Source organism: Meleagris gallopavo, chromosome 1 (genome assembly GCF_905368555.1).
Source record: "Meleagris gallopavo chromosome 1, MGAL_WU_HG_1.1, whole genome shotgun sequence".
Taxonomy (NCBI): domain Eukaryota; kingdom Metazoa; phylum Chordata; class Aves; order Galliformes; family Phasianidae; genus Meleagris; species Meleagris gallopavo.
In genome coordinates, this window is record NC_139404.1 from 94,811,758 (window position 1) to 94,827,617 (window position 15,860).

At 35.8% G+C, this 15,860-nt stretch overlaps 1 protein-coding gene across 5 annotated transcripts in view; it reads left to right on the top strand.

Annotated features, from left to right (window-relative positions):
- The window catches only part of ROBO1 (roundabout guidance receptor 1), a 693,687-nt gene that overhangs the window by 424,406 nt on the left and 253,421 nt on the right, over positions 1 to 15,860 (top strand). For all 5 annotated transcript variants that reach the window (XM_085241045.1, XM_085241026.1, XM_085241036.1 and 2 more), the window contains one exon: positions 6,947 to 7,273. In XM_085241045.1, the coding sequence (XP_085097171.1) occupies positions 6,947 to 7,273 (327 nt within the window). The remainder of the gene's footprint in view (positions 1 to 6,946; positions 7,274 to 15,860) is intronic.

The window sequence follows — 15,860 nt, forward strand, 5'->3', positions numbered from 1 at the left end:
CAGTATCGTAGTCTTCTTTGTGTTCCTCTGTACCTACCTGACTTCATTGCTTTACTCATCCTGCAGTTTAATATGAATCACCTCCAGCAGTTTATCATTTTCAGACTCTTACATTCCAAGGTCCTAAGGTGAACTTGCCTTTGGATCCATCTCTGTCTGTTGTGCTCTTCTTCTGTATATTATCCCAGTGCCAGAAATCTCTTCCAGTGTAACTGCATCCATTTCAAAGGAAGAATGACTGATGAAGTAAGCTTCATTAGCTTTGTATTTGTTTGTGAAATACAGTGTAGTTGCTCACTGTGTCACAGTTAATTTGCAGTATTAATAACAATACTCCTGTACTTTTATTAATCTTCCCAAGTTACTGGTTTGATGTGGGATAATGTAATTTTCATTGAATGAGGCTTATTTCATAAGTCAGTGCTCTAAATACTGCTATCTCAGACTCCAGTATCCAGAAAAGTCAGATGTGGTAAATATCTTTCTGGAGAGCAGAACTGAGAGAAGGAAATAAAACTAAACACACTGGGAACATCAATTACTGCCTGAGGTTTTATGCAAATGGCTCGCAGTATTGCAACTCAATATAAATGTTGTTACTTAAGAATTTTATTTCAGCTACAATTAATGAATAACCACGTAATGACTTATTTATGCTAATTGCTGGATAAACCAGTACCATGTGTTTGTGTGATGAAAGTTCTCTATACAGTTATGCCTCTTGAAAATAATTTCTCCAAAAGCAGTTTAAAGAATTATAGATTAAGAAACTAAAGCATGGTTCTTAGAGTTATTGTTTTCAGTTTCTTTAAAAATGAAAGCTAGGCTGATTTAGCATTTCCTGGGAAATATAACTTCCTGGATTAAAACAAAGTTGGTGTTGGTATCTGTGCAGCACAATATCTGCCAATATTTGTTTCATTCCTACCAGGTAGAATATTTAGATGCTGTCATTGTTCCAGGAGACTTTCTGACTAAAAGCATATAGCCTCTTTTGACCTCATCATTTATGTCCAGAATTATTGCAGAATAAAGAACAGAAAGAAAGCAATTTAAACAACATAGTGTTGCTTTTTTTTCTCCCATGTTTGTTTAGCTTATTGCTTTTATAATTCAGCTATCTCCTGTGCAGCTGTCCAATTTGATTGCTGCTCTGAAAGTAATACCTTATGTTTTATTATGTTGACTAGCAGTGTCAGAGGCCGATGGTGGTGATATGGCAGTAGAGGTTGCAGCTCCCCACCTATATTCCATTACATTTTGTTGTTGTTTGACAGTGACAGCAGAGAGGCATAACAGTTGCGAAACAATGGCTCACCTTTGCTGGTATAGATTTGTGTGAGCAAGCCATGTAGGCTCTTCACTGCTGGCAAAAATACTGAACTAATGGTGATGACTATGTTGACAAACAGTATTTTGTAGCTGAGAATTTTCTTGATCAGGTAGTGTGATTGTGGTCTGTGCATCTGTTGTAGTTTCCATGGAAATAAATAGGAGGCATTACTTTCGGAGCAAGCTACATACAAAAGTGTTGCATACATTTTATGTCCTAAGCTATGCATATGTTACATCTTGTTGCTGTACAAGATCCAGACACTATCAGTCTGGTTCTCAGGCATTTTTTAGTACTGCTCCCATTTAACCTCTTGCCTGGGGAAAGAGGCACACACAGCTTCAAATTCGAGGCTCTTTGCAGTTATTCTAGGTTTTTTTTTCTACTGTAAATGTGTAGTAAATTACAGGCTTTTGACATCTCCTGATAGTGTCATAGACAAGACAGAAATGTAATATATAATTCATAGTGTGTTAGCAACATGAAATACTTTAAGGTTATCTTTCAAAGTGAAAAAATGTTTTGTGAGTGCCTGAAAGTTTAAAAGCCACTGCCCACAAAATTTCTTCTAAGTTTTAGAAAGCCTTCGTATTTAAAGTGCGTCTTTTTATTATTTATTTATTTAACTAGAAATACATCCTAGTAAACGTACAGAAGTAACAGAAGTAATGATAGAAGGTTTACTTAGCATTTCATCTTATTAGAAGCATAGCCTCCAATGTCAATTAAAGGACAAAAACAAAAGGATTCCTTGGCATAGTGGTGTAAGCTGGAAAAAGAGGATGAACAAACGAACAAAACAAAGAAATCCCTGGCAGCAAACTCTCTTTTTGGGGAACATCACAGTAGTTTCATAGTGGGGGTGATAGTGTCTGCTGCTTTTCTTGCTCTTTTGTTTTCAGTTGTCAACTTAGAAAAAGGAGATGGTGTTTCTCTTCACAGGGAACAAATAGGGGAATTTCAACTTCTGCTGACCCAAACTGAGAATCTTGCTTATCACTTTTTATGGTATCTCAGATATTGGAGAGATCTGGACCTGTTCCCAGCTCAGTATTTGGAAGCATCAAACACACCTTAAAATGCATTGCAATAAACTTGTAGACCTGGATGGCCATTGATTTGCTGTTGCATTCCAGCCATTCATTTTTCTCTTTAGAATATGAATATTACCTCATTTGTAGCAATGTAACACCTCAATCTGTAATCTTTTGTTCATAAAGGTGGCATCATTTTAAAGCATTTTTGAAAATGTGCAGAGCCATGACTGTGCCATGTTATAGCAGGATTTAGATATGAGGCATAACTTGCATTTTTTCTCCAAACCAGAAGTTCGGTACTCACCTGTTAAAGATCAACAGCTGTTGTAAATAAAACTCTTCCTAACTGTGTAAAGAACTACTTTGTGAGTCCAGAGTGATACAACTCTGTTCTCATATTGGAGTGTTGTAGAAATATCAGTTCAGTGCAGTTTTGGCTCTTCTGCTTTATGACAAGGTAGAATTCAGAAGTGGAATTTCCTTGCTTAGCTGAATATTTTGGTAAAATCTGAAGGCATAGGCAGAATTCGTTAATTACTCCATGCCTTTGATTATAAGTGGAAGACTGCAACATCTGTAAAGGAAATTTGAAAATACTTGCTTTTGAAATGTACTATTGCAAGCTGCCAAGTTTGGGAAAACACATTCTATTTAGACTGGATTAGGATGGTATATAAAGAGTAAAAATATTCTTAAAATAGGAGGGACAAAGGGAGTTCTTCAGTCATGGAAGTAAGAGAGAAAGCAAGTGAATATCTCAGTGGGCTTTTTGTCCTCTTTTTCTTTCCTTGAGATTGACCTACTGTCTATGAGAACAAATAAACTCAATGGGTTAGATTTCATAGAATCGCTATCGTTGGAAGGGACCAATCCAGCCACCAACCCATTACCATCATACCCAATAAACTAGGTCCTTAAGTACTATATCCACACAGTTCTTGAACACTGCCGGAGGTGGTTACTCCACATTTCTCTGGGCAGTCTATTCCACTGGTTCACTGTTGTTTTTTTTTTTTGTTTGTTTGTTTTTTTTTTAAAAGAAATGTTTCCTAATACCCTACTTGAACTTCTTTTGGTGCAATTTCAAGTCATTACTTCTCATCCTATTATCATCTGGGAACTGAGGCTGACCCCCACCTTCCTACAATCTCTTTTCATGTAGTTGCAAAGAGTGATAAAGGTCTTAAGGTTTGTTGCACATCTTTGTAGAAAAGCCTCTTCAAAAAAAATACTTTGATTCTTCTTTAGTTATTTCTCCCCTGTGACGTGGTATCTCACTGCTTTGTAGTTTGCTCTTGAAACATTTTAAGTCTCTTTGCTTCTTAACTGTTTATGATTTGACATTGCCTGTGTCAGAATTTATAGAAGAATTATATATGCACTGCCTGTGGACATGGAGTGGAGTCACTGATAAATTGAGTTTGCTCATATCCTTATGAAGCATAATTATTTGCAAGAATTAGCTAACATTGATTTTAAAGCTGTAGCTTTGTTTATTAGGATTTCATGAGTATAACTTGTAACTCAGGTTTTATGTTGCAATATAAAACACTTCAAATAAAAGAATGGAATAGAGATCAGGTGCTCTTAAAGTCAGCATTAAATGTTGTAGCTGTGAAATGGAAAGTGAATGTGCTGCCTTCTTCCCTCCCTCATAGCAGACAGCAGAACATTTGTTCTCCCAGTCAGCAGCTTTCTTATTCAAATACATATTCCCTGCTATTTTTCGATGCTTTGTATATTGTACAAGTAAGAAGCAAGGAGAAACACAATTCTTGCCTTTACAAATTTAGCATTCATCTTATGCTAGCTTTCTTTGAACCTTCATGCCTACGTATTTCAGTGTTTGAATTCTTGTAAAAATAGTTGTGGCACAGTCAAAGAAACTGGGAATATGATTTCTTATAATTGTTCTCTTAAGTAGCATCATGAAATAATTAGTATAGTATGCTTTAATTGGTGGCATCCTGTTGACTTTTTATGAAAGACTTGAATAAGATGGGAAGCAGAGAGACCAAGCTGGCTAGATCCTGTGGCACAGTGCTGTCATCTTTTAGGGCAGTTGTATATTTAGTGGCAGATTCAGTGTGTAATAGGTCTTCTGTTTTGATTATTACTTTTTTTAAACTAAATATCCCTTTGGGATGGATTTTTGACTGGAAAATTACAGGATTAGTGCCCACTGTATGACTGATAATGGAAGCTGCTTTTTTTCTGTAAAGCATAAATGCATCTTAAATAGACTACAAAGAAATAAAGAAATATTAAAAAAAAAAAAAAAAACCTATAGATATGTGGAAAGATTATAACTTAGTTGTAGCAGTTGCCACTAAATTTGTGGTTAACATTGGCTATGTGCCAGTCAACTACTCATACAACTTTTTGTCCCTTTCTGCTTCAAGCAATTCTTTTAATTTTCTCCAGAAGGGTTCCTTTATAAAATGATAATTTAAATTAAATAAAAAAGGAACATTTCTGTCATTTTAACTTCTCTAATACTATCCAGCATAGAAGTATCACAAATGTATGAGCAATCCTGGAGTTTTCTGAGAACTAGACCTTGTATTAGCACTCTTTCCCTCTCATGAGTCCCAAGTCTCAATTTTCAAGCAAGTTTAGTGCTTAGTCTTTAAGCATTCCTTCTGTACAATACTTTCAGTTAGTGTTTGGTGACTTGAATGTTAGCATAGGAAGTGTGCATACAATATATGAAAATAGTATTTCATTTATTTGCAGTCTGGGCTGACAGGAACAATAGAAGGCTTGTACTGTGTTGTCTGCTGGCTGGCTATCTGTACAAATACAGACCTGAGATAAGTACTATCACATACACAGACTTGGGCTTTTGAAACCATTCTTAACTATCTTTAAGCATTTTACTACGTTTTGGTTTTGACTTTCTAATCCTTTTTTTCTGCATCCCTCCTTATGAGGTACATAATTAGGAAGTAAAAGTGTAATCAAAATGAAGTTTTGCTGCGTAGAGAGGAATACAAGCAGTCAAGCCACATTACCATAGATTTTAGGATGGTGTGGTTGGTTCCAGTATTAATGTAACATTTAATTTGCATTGCTTATCTTGGGGCAAAATTAACATAAAATAAACTTTCATGTAAAGTTATATATTTCACAATTTTTCCCATTTATATTTTACATATATAATGCACACACAATGGTGTCAGTGACAGTGGTTCACCTCTGCTGGTGATTTTTATGCGTGCAGCACGCAGGCTCTTGTTCATTGCCAGTGAAAATGCATAGCTAATGGTGGTGACTGTTGAAAAAGTGTTTTGTATCTGAGAATTTGCTCTATTATCTGGTGTTATTGTGCATCTGTTGTAGTTTCAGCGGAGATAGATAGGAGGCGCTACTTTCAGAGCAACCTATGTATATACAACTTTATATACTATATAATATTTATGCTATATATTATATAGAAAACAGAACTCTCTCTGGGATTCTCTCTTTGTCTTTCCCCCTTCCAAAACTAACTTGAGTTTTTCTGACCTGCACTGAGTAGATCTCTTATGTCTTTCTGGTTCTTCATAGGTTTTCAAACGTACACTATTAATGCTAATGAAGAATTTTGGCATCTATAGTTTTAATAATCAGGAATTACTGATCTAAGAGACTAATTTTGACCCTTGTGAAATGGTATGTAAAGAAAGAGAGAAATACGGAGCAAAATACCAATTTGAAATAGAAGCAATAATTTAAATCTGTGAAAGGTTAGATAGGTGCCTATCCCTAATTTTGAGTTCCTGGCACCCGGCTTGTTGTCATATTCTTGTGCAGCATTTTTCTATCCAGGGTATCAGAATACTTCCATGCTGTGAGCTCACAGTCTGAATTTGTTGAAATTTGAATGCCTTTCTAGAAGAGTACCTCGTTTTCCCAATACTTGTGTCCCATTTTTCCTTGGAATTGCACATTGAATAATGGGTAATCAAGACAGTTAAAATGTAAAATATAAGCAGTAGCTCTAGTTTTTCCTGACACAACTGTAATATTTACTTGGATGTTGTGTGTGTTTCTATGTCTGTGGTACTGCTTTAAGAAGTCACTAAGAAGAACTGATAGTACAAGCAGAATAAAGCAACTGGAAGTATTAGGCTTACTCCACAGACATTGTATGAACGGATAGACTTTATGGATAGTAGAATGAGATTGGTCACAACTTTGTGTTTTAAATTAGTGTATCTCTGTGAGAAATAGCCTGATGACTTCGGACTATCTGTAGAATTGTCATAATCAGATGTATTCATATGCATATATGTATAAATTTGCATCCATTTCAGTATTGATATATTCACGTATATGATTTAGGAGCATGGCAACTTCAGTTCCCTAATATAGGTCAGCTTTTGAAAAAATATTTCTAGTTTATTAATTTAGGAAGAGAACCTTGCACACAATGAAATAAAATAAGGGACGTTTTTTCTACTTCAAAAATATCTTAATAGCTGTTCTTAGTAAATCCTAAACTACCAGGTATTTGTTACATGGTTGTATTGCAAAACACTTGTGATTGCCTGGCAAAGATCTAAAAAGAAATCTGCACGTTTTTATGTTGCAGGCTCCCGTCTTCGGCAAGAAGATTTTCCACCTCGCATCGTTGAACACCCATCTGATTTAATTGTTTCAAAAGGAGAACCGGCAACTTTAAACTGTAAAGCTGAAGGAAGGCCGACACCAACCATTGAGTGGTATAAAGGTGGAGAAAGAGTGGAAACTGACAAGGATGATCCTCGTTCTCATCGGATGCTGCTGCCCAGCGGATCTTTATTTTTTTTACGCATAGTTCACGGGCGCAAGAGTAGGCCAGATGAAGGGGTCTATGTCTGCGTGGCAAGGAATTACCTTGGGGAAGCTGTAAGTCACAATGCTTCGCTGGAGGTGGCAAGTAAGTACAATTCTTTCTTTCACTTTTCAGTAACAGCCCCTTGTTGCAATGTGATTTGAAGATTTGGAAAAAAAAAAAAAAAATAGTGTAGATGTGGTCTAACTCCGAGTCAGTAACTTAACTAAATGTACAGCTCATTTATTGCTTTTGTTTTTTTGTTATATGCCTATTAACATGGAGTTAAAACAATGGATAGTCGCATCACTATAAATTTTGGTATTTCTGTTGTGCTTCCGTGGACTTATGATTATTTCATGTTTATTGGATTTTGTGTAATTAGTTTCAACTTACATATGTGTTTTTTTCCTCCCTAAATATGTATGAAAAGCATATTATTTGTTAGGAGGTAAGATAGCCAGGATTTTATTTAATAGGGTACATTTGGAATTGTTCTTTTACAAATAAGTGCTAGGAAAAAAAAAAATCTGCATTTAGAAACACAAAATAACCTTTTTTGCTCTAAAAGAAGTGGCCTCCAAATTATCTCTTTTAAGTATTTGGCCAAAGGAAGGAACAGTCAAGTGTGTTCATATCACTTTGTAATGCTTATCTCTTCCTGTACACTCCATCCTTATTTTAGAGGAAGAGAAGTGTACATGAAAGGGTTTTGAGCAGGACTTGTGGAGGGCTATGTGTAGGTCAAAAAATGTTGGTTTTGAGATATTTATGTACAAAAGAAAGCCTTCCAATCCAAAAGTTAGTTACCTTTCTTTAATTGCTTCTGTAAGTTTCCTCTGTAATCTATTGCAATTCTTCTGGTGCTGAGTTGAAGAGACAGCTCCGAACTGGGTGAATCTTGCTTTGAAAATACTGATCTCTTTGTTGACTAAATGACTTTCGTTAGAAGCATGGACAGAGCTGTCCTTTAACTGTGGGTAAGTTAAGTTGATACTGGTCTTGGTTTATGACTTTAGAAAAAAAGATTTCTCAGAATGGCTAGATATTCATAGGTCCTACTGAAGACAGAGTAAATAATTGTTAAGTGCATTTATTTGAGCCCTTTACCGATCCTTGTCTGCGTTTGCAGAGTACTTTCATAGTGCTTGTATCAAAAGGATCTCAAGCATTGCATGTAGAACATTAAATGTACATGATTAGGATCTATGACCATGTTGTTTCCTTGTTACCACTTCTAGTGATAAAATTAATTGGTGCTTGACTAATTGGAAGTATGCTTATCCAGCAAATGTATAACCTATTTAAACACACTGTTGATCAATTACTCACAAATGCTATGTACAGTGTCTTGTAGGGATAGTTTTTTTAGTGGGCGTCCATGTTGAAGTGATTCTGATGTTATCTGAATGCTGTTATCTTGTAGCACTGCTTGTAGAATCTTTAAAAAGTGTTCTGTACATCCAGTAAGTTCTTGGATTGGTGGTGTCTCTTAAAGTAATGTTTGAAATGCATGTAATGTTTCTCCATCTTTCATAAGATACACTTAGCTGATACACTATTGCATATGTCAACCCAACTGTTCCATAGTTGCTAGATGAGTTTGTAAATGCTGACTATGGTTACAGTTACAGTCTTTCTTACAAGGTCTTCATATAAAATACAGTTATGAGAAGAAGGTTTAAGAGTGCACCGATTTTCAGCATAACAGCGTTTACAATTCTGTGCATGTAATCGTATATGCATACATTTGCAGTTTTGAAATACTTAGATTATAATTTAATTTCTATATGTTTGCAGATGAAAATTGCATTTCCATTTACAAGGTACAGAAAGTCATTTGGATTACTTGTACAGTTACTTCTGGTGCTTGAAGTTTAACCAAAAAGCTTTTGTGAAATGTAGGAAATAGAAGTTTTGTGCTGTAACTGCTTGCCGTCACTGGAGGAAGCAACTCCTGCCCATACCACCTAACATTTTATAATGTGGTAGGGAATTTGGCACACCACTTGCTTCCATCACCTCTTAGAGTAACAAATTCAATTAGATGATGTTCCTTCACTGTTCCATGAATGTGTGGATTTAACGTAAGATTTTAGAATAACACTGCAATTTTTCATATCTGTTATCTCTTCATTCAGCTTCTTTTAAAAGCAGTTCCAATGCTCATCTTTCAGATGGGTAATGAATTTTCTCTATGGGCTATGTTATAAACTGAAGATATTCTGTAAGTAAGTTGTGCATAGGTTCTGTAGGTAAGAGGAATGAAACGTAAAGGGGAACTCATACAAAAAAATTCAAACAATGTGAAGTGTTAAAAACATTTTTATCTACTTAAGTATTTGCGTATAGTAAGAACTTTAAAACAAACCAGCAACAACAAAAAGAAAAAGCTTTAGATAGAAGAATGTTTTTCATCTGCTTTGTCCTTTTCTTTTTGTTAGTTTTCCATTGGTGATTGAATGAGGTGTGCATGTCATTTAATCCAAAGCTTGCAGCTTTTTCTTCCACTGATCTGTATCTCAGTCATGATAATGTAGGCATTAATGAATAATATTGAACAGGACCTAAATAACATTTATAATATCAGCAAATTGAATAAGGCTTACTTAATTCAATCTGTGGCTCCTGTAAAATGCTTGAAGATCATGTGTATTTACTCATGGCATTGTGGATTTGTTATATTCTCTCAATAATGCTTGGTGCTGTTGTTGTTTATTATTGTATCATTCTTCCAGCTTTATTGTGGATGTTTCCATGAAGGAATCTCTGTACCACAAACTTCTAAAGAGGCCTTTAAACCAACATGATCCTCTGGCTGATATAGTGCTATCTTTCTTTCTTAAATCTAGCCAACCAGTACTTGAACCCTTCATTATACTACAGGGACTATAACTTACATAATTTTCCCTAACCAAATAGGTAGCCACATGATATTTCAAGAATTAAAATCATACACTCTGTAGACTAGTAAAGCTATTTTAAGTTAAACGGCATGTGAAAAATAGCTTTGTAAATTGATAGTAAATTACATTTTCTGTGTAATTTAGATCTTTAAGTTCCTCCTAAGTGGGAATAATCTAAATTTGAGTAAAGAGGAATTCAGCAAGAAGCTGAATTACAGGTCAAGAGATGTAACTTCTATTTAGCTTGGGGATTTTTCTTTTGATAGTTAACAGTTTTCATCTTCATTTGAAATGTTACTTCTACAAAATTTCCGACATTGAAGCTGTTAATATACAGTATCAGTATGGTAGCCCAACAAGAGAGCATGATGGGATAATCAGATAACAGCCTGTAGTCATCCTTTACAGATTTACTCTGTTATGAGTCCATTTGCCTCCCTGTTCTTGACTTCCTGAACTCAGCCTTTTGATCTCTGGAGACTTACTTAAATTAGCTGCATGTTTTGTTTTTGAGGAATGTTAACTGGTTTCGGATTACTACCTACCACTGACACGTTCTCCAGTGCTGAAAGGTCCTAAAGAATTTGATAAAGGGCATGTTTCTGTCAAAATGAAACTGAGTAATTCTCTCTGTAAATGTCAACTTTTACAGGTGAGAACACAAAATGCAACTCTTCTTGTTTCTCAAAGTAAGTGCTTGAGGTGGCTTTGGCTATGATGTAAACAGTTGGGAAACAAGTGTCGTTTTTCACAGATAAGCAAAAGTAGTTTTGAAAAAGTGGAAAGTTATGCATCAGCAAATGGGAAGGTGTCTGCAGCTGTTTCTTATGCTCGAATCTATCAAGATTGTCTGATGGATGGATCCGTCTGATCAAGGTCAAATTCTTTTATCGACATTTTATAGTTTGTCGCAATATTTAAATTTTCTTTTCATAGTTATATCCAGATATCTCTCTTCGAGGAAAATGGTATCTCTGGATTTTATTGCTATCTTTTATGTTAGTTAGCATTATGTAGAATCTTAGCCATATCAAATATGGTAGCAGTAGCTCCAGGGCTATTTTCATCATTATTTCTCCACTGTCAGGTTTTTGAGGATCCTTTGAAAAATCAAGTGCAAATGAAGTTGGCTTTGTTTGCTAGTCTGTGGTTTCTGAGGTAAACATTCTAGGGAAAGTTCTGTTGTAACACTTCCATTTTCCACTGATAAATGGATTTGTTTCTCATAAGTAGTGCATTTGCAAAAGTATTTGTAAAATAAGTACACATGTATGTTACCTCTAACCTCAAAAGCAGCATGTTTTATAGTAAGCAAGCTGTAGCATAAAGAAGTCTATTGACGTTTGTTTTCCATTTACTCTGGATAATACTTCAAATACTTTTCACCATTAGATCCCAGGAAAGTCCCAGTTTGCTTATGTACTATTCTACGACTTTTTTAAAAAAACAAACCCTTCCATAGCACAGGGTTGATATGAAAAGTGACTCAACTATCAGAGATAATAGTGTCTCTGCATGTGCTCTCCTCATAAGAAGCATGAGCTATACATTTGATTTCCTCCTCATCAGGATGAGTTAGTGCATCCTTTTCACCCATTTTTGATTCCCACACAGTTCCTTTATCCTTATCTGGACGACCAGAAGGAGAACCTGGGGATGTAGCCAGACTCTCTGGATTTGAATCAGAAGTTGCTACTGCAGAGAGCTCACTTTCAATGCCTACTGTCTCAGTCTGACTGTGGTTTGTGCTCACAGCCGGTTCTGCAGGGAACTACCCTTTGCCCTGTCAGTGAAATCCCATAGAACTGTTGAGGGGCTCCAGGGAGAGAGGCTCAAACGTCACCATGGTGCCCAAGTGTCATCACAGTGACATCACTGCAGTGCCTATGGCCCATCTGGTACAGCAGCCAGAGCAGGTGTTGCTCACACGCCCTTGTTGCTGGTCCTGCACAGAGCCATGGGTATTTTCACTTGAGTCAAGGAACAAGTAAAACTGTACCTGAAGGGGATCACTTCTCATCCAGACATTGTTTCCCCTTCCCTGGGTGGTCCCCTGAATCACTCCCTTCTGGACTTCTTGGTGTCCCTTGAGTTCTCCAGATGGGAGTGGAAATCAGCACCTTTAAGAAAAGAAAACAACCATCTCTTCCCATTCTGTCGTAATTTCTTGCAAATGCTCTTTTATTTCAATTGCACAGCTTCTGCAAGGGAGTAGCTGTGTGCGCAGGCAATGTTCTGCCATGTCACCAGTCTCCCAGAAACTGCTCTGTAGGTCCAACTAGAAAAAGACACAAAGTACATTTTGCTGATTGCATAAAATGGTGTTCTCGAAGCCATCTAAGTTCAGTCCTCTCTATAGGATGAAGTGCTTTATGTGTAAACAAAAGATTTGATCTGAGATGGTGTCTGGGTGCAGGATAGAATGAAATAAGGGATGTGCTTTGCAGGAAGAGGAATTGGTTATTCACACTTTGCTGATTAATTTTTGCATTAAGGAATGAAGGAGTACAGATTTGTAAAAAATGCAAAAATCTGTAGAAAACAACAACAAAAAAAAACAACATAAAGCTTGGCTGAAGATGCCATGACTTAAACATGTATCCAAACTGGCATACTTCTTTTGTATGGTAGAATTTCTTTCTGAAGTTATGTGGAAGCCTGTAAGTTAAGGAAAACAGTACATGTGTTATCTTAAAGACATTGGGAATATCTAAGTAACTTTTAAAGATCTGGAGGTTATGTAGTGTGCTTATATAAGGTTAATGCTTTACAGTTTTGGTTGTTTTGTGCAGATTATTGGAAGCCCACATAGTTAACCTTGTAGCTGTTTAGAAGGCTGTGGATGATAATTAATAGCAATTAGGAGCATTGATTAATGGAGGCATCCTTATTATATAGAGGATGAATTAGAGATCTGGGCACTGCAGTCTGTTTCAATCTCAGCTGCAAACTCTTTCAAGTATTAGGTGGCATACTCCTTGATAGATCTTAAACCAATATGCTTCATGACTATGAAAGACAGACCCTGAAGCAGGGTTCAGAGGAGATCTATGGAGGAGTTTATCAGATGGAATGGGATCATTTTCTGTTGTCTCAGGTTTTTTTTACAGTTAGTGGGGATTTTCTGTTCTAAGGTAATTTTTAAATGCACTTTTCAATTAATAGATGTCTAGTATCTTCTCTAGCTTCTGCTTTAAACTGAACTTTTTATTCCCAGTGGCACATTGAGGTAACTAAATGAAGCAAAGATGATCATTCTTCTTCCTATTAGTGTATACATTTCCTAGATGATAGTATAGACAAAGTGTGAAGTCAGAGTGTTGTCTCGTAATACTAGTGCATTTGTCGTTTGATTGTCTTTTACAATCCTGTATTGTAAAACATATTTTTCTGAAGTACTGAAACACCTACTCCTGAGCTAAACTGGGAGGTGAATGTGTGTTATGCCAGTACATTTTAGTGCATGAACGTAGAAGATTTTTTAAATACTTCATATGGATGAGATTTCATTATTTTGGATCATCATCCACCAGAAAAGAAAGATAACAGCTGTATTTAAAACTGTGAAGAGACAATTTTTTACTGTCAGCGCAGTCAAACCTTTCTTAAACATCATGCTGCTGACAGAGATGGATTTTCATTGTTGTGTCTACAAACTGTTTTGATGAGAACTGTCTGACTTGGATCCTGTGTGTAAATTGATTTCAGCTGATTGCTTTGAATTTGAAAGAAATTTAATTTGAAAAATGCCCTGTTCTACTCCCTGTGGTAGTGGAGGCTTCTCTACGTCATCTGTTAAGCAGTGCATAGTCAGCATATGGCCGTTCCTCTTCTATTTAAACTGTTTTCTCCTGAGAAGGAGAAATTCCCTTCAGACCAGACAGACATCTGCTGACTCGCTCTTGCAAGCAAGCCACTGAAAAGATATCTTTCCTGTGATTAAAAGAAATACGTCTGGAGGCGCTTGCTTTTTGTTTGATTAATCAGAGATTAAACACATGTGGACTTTCTAAACCAAGCGCCTTTGTGCTTCTGTGCTATCAAAATTGATTGGAGAAGAGCTGTACACTAGATGGGTTTTGACCGATAGTACCTTACCTAACTGTACTACAATTCAATTCTAAAAGTTTATAACGAAGTGAAAAAATGCTACAGAAAGAACTTTTATGACATTACAACTTAATGGTTTCAGTTAATATGCCCATGCTATTCAAAAAATAAAGTCTTAGAGATATACAAATGTACTATTTTATACACAATTACCATTTTGATTTCTCTGCCCCTTTCCAGTTATGAAGGCATTATTGGTTGTTTCTCTTTCTCAGTCCCTATTAGTGAAGGGCCTACTATTGTAAACTGCGAAAAGTCTGGTATTCGGCTCAATATCTTAACCTTACTTAACACTTATGTAAAGGGTAGAGTATATAGAAAAGGCCTGCTAGTTCTTCTCTGATGTAAAAACATGATTATTTTTTTTCCCCCACGCTTATGTGTGTAGAATATGCGGACTATAGATGCCACAGCAATACGATGGCAGTAATTAAGCAGATTCCTTGAATAACATGCTGCTCTTAAAGTTTTCGCCAGATACTTGTGAGTCTCTCTCATAGACATCTTTATCTCAAGATAATTTGCTTGGCTCCAGTTTTTTATTAGTGGAATTAGTTCTTTGGTGTAGTTTGTAGTAAAGTTTTAAAGCAGGAAAGGCTCCACTGATAATGTGACTTTTCTGAGATACTTCATGAAACTGCTTCGTCTTCTAGACTGTTCTTTCTATTTTGCTTTTGACTAACCAATTTTCCTTCAATATATTTGAAAACCTATCTACGTAAACTTTTGAAATAAATTTAAATTGAAATACAGTGGAAAGGACCATCCTTTGATAAAAACAAGATGCTTTTTGGCAAGATACTTCAGATGATGGCAAAGTTTCTTAACAAAGTAAGATATAATATAAAAATATTAACAACAATCAATGAAACAGATAATTAAATATTTGAAACTGCCACTATGGAATTTGCAAGTAAAATACAATACAATAAAATAAAAAAAGGTGTACCCTTATTCATTAATAATGGGCTGAACCACTTCTGTGATGTTAACAAAAGATGGAGGGTAGATGTTGCAAACTGCTTATTTTTAAAATGCTGAGAACTGTTATTTTTTTTTAACCTGAAAGAGTTACAGTATTCTCTAAAAATGAAGAAAATAATAATCTACCTAATTTTAATTAATATTCACATACAGAAAAAGAATCAATATGCTTTGTTTCAGGGATTTCACTATTGCTTTGTGATGTTTTGTTTCTCAAAGTACCCTGAGAAGTCCATGCTTATCTGTTTTACATTTATTTGTTTCAAATGACGTTCTTAAAACTTGTAGTTGGATAGGAAGGAGGTTTTCACTACTTCTGTTTTATAGACAAAAAAACTGATTTGGGGAGAAAATGTGCTATTGGTCTCAGAGGGTCACAAAGACATCTGTGAACTGTAGAAAGATCTGGAAACTCACTGTTATATTTGTTGCTCACAAGAACACTCTTCATCAGTAGGCTTTAAGGACTATTTGAGATGTTTCATAGCTATTTTTAGTACTAATTGCAAATAACTTCCAAAGTCCTTTTGAAGCTTTCCACAATTATCCCCTTTGGATGGTGCTTGGGATATAAATTTAGTTCTGTAGCCTGTAATTTTCAGTTTTCCTTCCATGGATTTATTTCTGTAGATTGCTGATCCCTTATGGTTATAGGCCACCCCCCCCACCCCCTTTTTTTTTTTTTTTTTCCT